The 4,986-nt window shown below is 36.8% G+C and overlaps 1 protein-coding gene across 1 annotated transcript in view; it reads left to right on the plus strand.

Annotated features, from left to right (window-relative positions):
• Positions 1-197: 197 nt before the first annotated feature.
• Positions 198-4,986, plus strand: part of LOC110458462 (RNA polymerase II subunit A C-terminal domain phosphatase-like) — an 11,055-nt gene continuing 6,266 nt past the window's right edge. The window contains exons 1-3 of the mRNA XM_021510166.1: positions 198-408; positions 2,781-2,864; positions 4,151-4,241. Of these exons, the coding sequence (XP_021365841.1) occupies positions 203-408; positions 2,781-2,864; positions 4,151-4,241 (381 nt within the window). The 5' untranslated portion in view covers positions 198-202. The remainder of the gene's footprint in view (positions 409-2,780; positions 2,865-4,150; positions 4,242-4,986) is intronic.

Below are 4,986 nucleotides of genomic sequence, written 5' to 3' on the forward strand. Positions count from 1 at the left end.
GACTGCGGAACTCAGATTTCTTACCCGTTTGATTGGTCAATACTCGAAGAATATATTTTTTGCAATTGTATAACGATTTTAAACCTTTTTAATCTTTATAAAATAAAACTTCGTTTAGCTATTCTCATATGATTCTGATTTTATCATCAAGTTATATAGTGTAATAACAAAATTTATTTATATTTTTCTGCGGAGTTGCAAAATGGAGTCCTCCATGGAAGTTTGCGCTCCGCGAGATTGTGCTATCAAAATAGGCAAATGGAAAGTGCGAAAGGGTTACAAAGTTTCTCATGGTGCTGTTTTGTGTATTTATGATACAGATACTTCAAAGGGACTGAAAATAAAGGCTACCGAAGTTGGGACGGTTGTTGACATATTGGCTAAGGAAGGCGAATTCTTGGAACCAGGGTATAAATTCATATCGTCGGATATGTTAAAAACATGTGTTGATTGATTACTTTCACATGTTAGTAGCGTAATTTAAGAACAACATTATATGATTTTCTCTGACCCTATTCTCTCTTTCAGATATGATTTTCTAATTTTATAAGATGGCGGAGTCCATTACACTCGAGCTGAACACGACTCGTTTAAGGAAGAAGATTCTGGAGCATATTTCATAGCGGAGTCATAGACCATGTCGACCAGTACTCCACTCCTAAGATACCAGATAGCCGTGAACATTGACTACATAGCCTGAAGCATAGACGAAAGATGTCTGGAATCCCTATTTATTATTAAGCGTGTCGCAGGAGAAAGAGGAATGCAACCGCCAGAACGTGATTCGAACCCAGGACCCTTTGAACTCTAGAAAGACGAAAGACGTCTGGTATCACTATTTATTATTTTGTGTGTCACAGGAGAAAGAGAAATACAACAGACAGAACGTGATTCAAACCCAGGACCCTTTGAACTCTAGATAGACGCTACTTGGTTGCAGACGATTGACCCAGTCCAGTTCCGCTAGCATACATTCCTCCCTCTTTTTTTCGAAGTCCACCCCTGAGTACACAACTATTTAGTAATTACATCTCTGATATTCTAAGCTTTTACCCAGTGTTTGAAACAAGGGCTGGAAAACTCACCAATTTTGAAACAGGAGAAAGAGAAAGGCAAGACCAAAATATGAACTTGGGACCAGCCAAACACTGGATGGACACTACCAATTGAACTACCTGGATCAACCTAGTTCAGTTCTGCTTCAATTGTACTGTCTGGTGTTGCCAAAACATTTGACAAGGTTCAGGTTCCTAAATTATGAAAGAACAACAGGTTTCTTCCTGAAGGGGACATTATCAACAGCACCGGTACTATCAGGCGTACCAGAGCGGAGGGACAGTCTTAAATCCTGTGATCTATCCCTCCACCTTCATAAGCAACCTTCCAGACATGTTCCAATATCAAGCTTTATATAGCTGCTCTCTTTAATGAATACTGACAGACTCCTGTAACACAACATTCAGTTTGAGACGGTAGCTGTCATCACTGAAACACTGGGTCAAGATATGGCAGATGATATAAATCCCGGACAAATGTCAGGAGGGTTTGTTAGGGTGATGCATCACTCTTCAACTTTTTGTGGTGTTTGAGTGGAAACCCATCCACACACTGACTATGCTCAAGTATGCTTATAACTATTGTGAACATCCCAGGGTTATACTGCATTGCTGGCACACCTCTTGCTGTCAATGCAAGTTAGTCAACATAATACAAAATGTCAAGCTAGGTCACATCACAATGTCAGCTAACTGGAATATTAGCCTGGCCAGCTGCATACATCAGAGTAAAATTGACACTCACGAGTTAATTCTAGAAATAGAAGAAGAAAATTTAGGAATTTTTATACCCTCGTCAAATCTATCTAAAGAATCATGATCATGAAGTGCAGTATCTTGGGATGATCTGTTTGTACAATAACTTAGTTCCACTCTGATGTTAAGACTTCCACAGTCATCAAACTTTATATATAAATGCATCCTCAGGATTTACTACAGTGTAACATGTAGGCCACTGTGGCATATACTTTCTGCTTCACTGACTTTGGTTAGACCATGTTTTCAGCTCAATTTCTATCATAGAAGGAGTAAAGGCATACATGTATGTATGTTTTACAAATATTTTATAGTAATATAAGGTAGAGAAACTGTGATGCCATTTGTCATTCAGTCCCAAGTGGTTTAATTAATCTGATTGATTGTAAATTATGCTTGTACTGATGTCCTGTCGATGGCAACATGAACTTATTAGATTAAAGATAATTGTGTAAGAAAAAACGTATATGTAGTAGAAATTAGTTTAAATGAATGAGATATTTTCTATACAGTGGTTATATCCATCTGCAGTCATAATAGATCATTTTTTTTATAGCTGTAAACTGTAGGCACTCTATTTGCTTTTTGTTATGCTTCCAAGTAGCATCTAGATCGGTTGTAAGCTGTGGTTTCAGTGTGTGTTAGCTGTACATAGTGTTTATCCATTCCAGATCAAAGATAACCCAAAATTTACTTAAGCATCGTGAGTGCACTCAAAAACCTACAACAACAACTATATTTATTCTCTTTAGTGATCAAATGATCCGCATCAGTAACTGGAAGTTGTTTGACAAATTTTGATACTGGAAAAATAAACAAAAATCTGTTTTATCTGTCCGATATCACAGAAAATAAGCTTGAACCTAACTTAAATGGTTTGAACATATCTTACTTTAGGGTACGTCATGTAATTGTCGGACATTTTGGTTTTAATTAACATGAAATAAAAAGATTCTATCTCATTTTCAGATGCCCGTTATTGAAGTTACAGTCGTGTACCCACCCCACAGTGATGAAGGACATGTGTGCAGACTGTGGGGCAGATTTGAGGGAGTACGTATATTATTGATATTTTGTGCCATGGACAAGGATTTTGTTATATTCTAAAACAGGACAGAACGCAAGAAACGATAAATAATGAAATGAAGATCAGAGACAATTTCATAGAAAAATAAAGAAAAAGTCTAAAGAAAAAGCACAACATTTTGAACTTCTTACTATGCTTACTGTGTAGTCATTTTTATACGCCCGTCAAATTTGACTGAAGTGTTATGGTATGGGGTTATCCGTCTGTCCGGAGTAAACTTTTGTTTGTCCGGCAATCTCCTCCTACATTTTTTGAACGATCTCTTTGAAACTTGGTATACATAATAATCATGATATGAAGTTGTGTCTCCCTTAAAAAAATTTTGATTTAACATTTTTTCCAAAAGTTATTGCCCTTTGTTCATTTCAGTATTTGATTATTTGTCCAGAGATCTCCTCCTACATTTTTTGACGGATTTCTTTGAAACTTGGTATACATTATAATCATGATATGTTGTTGTGTTTCCTTGAAAAGAATTTTGATTTGACAATTTTTCCAAAATTTATTGCTTTTTGTTCATTTCAGTATTTGATTATTTGTCCGGAGATTTTCTCCTACATGTTTTGACGGATTTCTTTGAAACTTAATATACATTATAATCATGATATGTTGTTGTGTTTCCTTGAAAAGAATTTTGATTCAACAATTTTTACAAAAGTTATTGCCCTTTGTTTATTTCAGTATTTGATTTTTGTCCGGCAATCTCCTCCAACATTTTCAATGGATCTCTTTGAAACTTGGTATACATTATAATAATGATATGAAGTTGTGTCTCCCTTAACAGAATTTTGATTTGACAATTTTTGCAAAAGTTCTTGCATTTTGTTCATTTCAGTATTTGATTTTTTGTCTGGAGATTTTCTCCTACATCTTTATAGCATGTCAGCTAACCACTCTTAGAATGATGCAGATCTTATTTCAATATAAGAAAGTATATAACACTATATGGCATTCGACGGTTGTATATTGTTCAGCCCCGCTGTACTCTTGTTATAGTTGGTTGTATGTAGCAAAGACTTTGTTAACACCCATATTTACTGTAACTTGTGATTAACAGGTATCAGGTATGTACTTTATTTCTGGTTTCAAAATACAGTATTAAATAAAAACATCTAGGGTGTTGAACTTGTCATGATCATGAGATAATCTACCTATCCAGGTACGAACATTGTATTGAGTGATTCTCATTGCCTAGATGGTCTTCTTCATTTACAGAATGATATAAACATACATGTTTTAATTCCATTTAAAGAGAGGCTGGTTTGTCAGGAGACCGGCGAGCTCCAGTATCAGCATCTGTAGCTATGATCCACAGCATCCCGGAGCTGATTGTTAGTGAGGAAGTAAGTTATGTCAGTGCTGTCTGTAGCATCCCGGAGCTGGTATTGAGGAAGTAAATAATGTCAGTGCTGTCTGTAGCATCAAGCTGTTTAGACCTGTTTATTTTCTGTATGACCATATAAACTGACAGGATAACAAGACATGCACACCCTTACACAAACAGACACACCCTTACACATACACACCCTTACACAAACAGACACACCCTACACCCTTACACACCCTTACACAAACAGACACCCCCTTACACAAACAGACACTCCCTTACACAAACAGACATCCCCTTACACAAAGAGACACAAACAGACACCCCCTTACACAAATAGACACCCTTACACAAACAGACACACCCTTACACAAACAGACACACTCTTACACAAACAGACACACCCTTACACAAACAGACATCCCCTTACACAAAGAGACACAAACAGACACACCCTTACACAAATAGACACCCTTACACAAACAGACACACCCTTACACAAATAGACACACCATTACACAAAGAGACACATCCTTACACAAACAGACACACCCTTATACAAACAGACTCACCCTTACACAAACAGACACACCCTTACACAAACAGACACACCCTTACACACCCTTACACACCCTTACACAAACAGACACAAACAGACACACCCTTACACAAACAGACACACCCTTACACAAACAAACACACACTTATACAAACAGACACACCCTTACACAAACAGACACACCCTTACACAAATAGACACA

The sequence above is a fragment of the Mizuhopecten yessoensis genome, unplaced genomic scaffold (assembly GCF_002113885.1).
Source record: "Mizuhopecten yessoensis strain PY_sf001 unplaced genomic scaffold, ASM211388v2 scaffold9615, whole genome shotgun sequence".
NCBI lineage: Eukaryota > Metazoa > Mollusca > Bivalvia > Pectinida > Pectinidae > Mizuhopecten > Mizuhopecten yessoensis.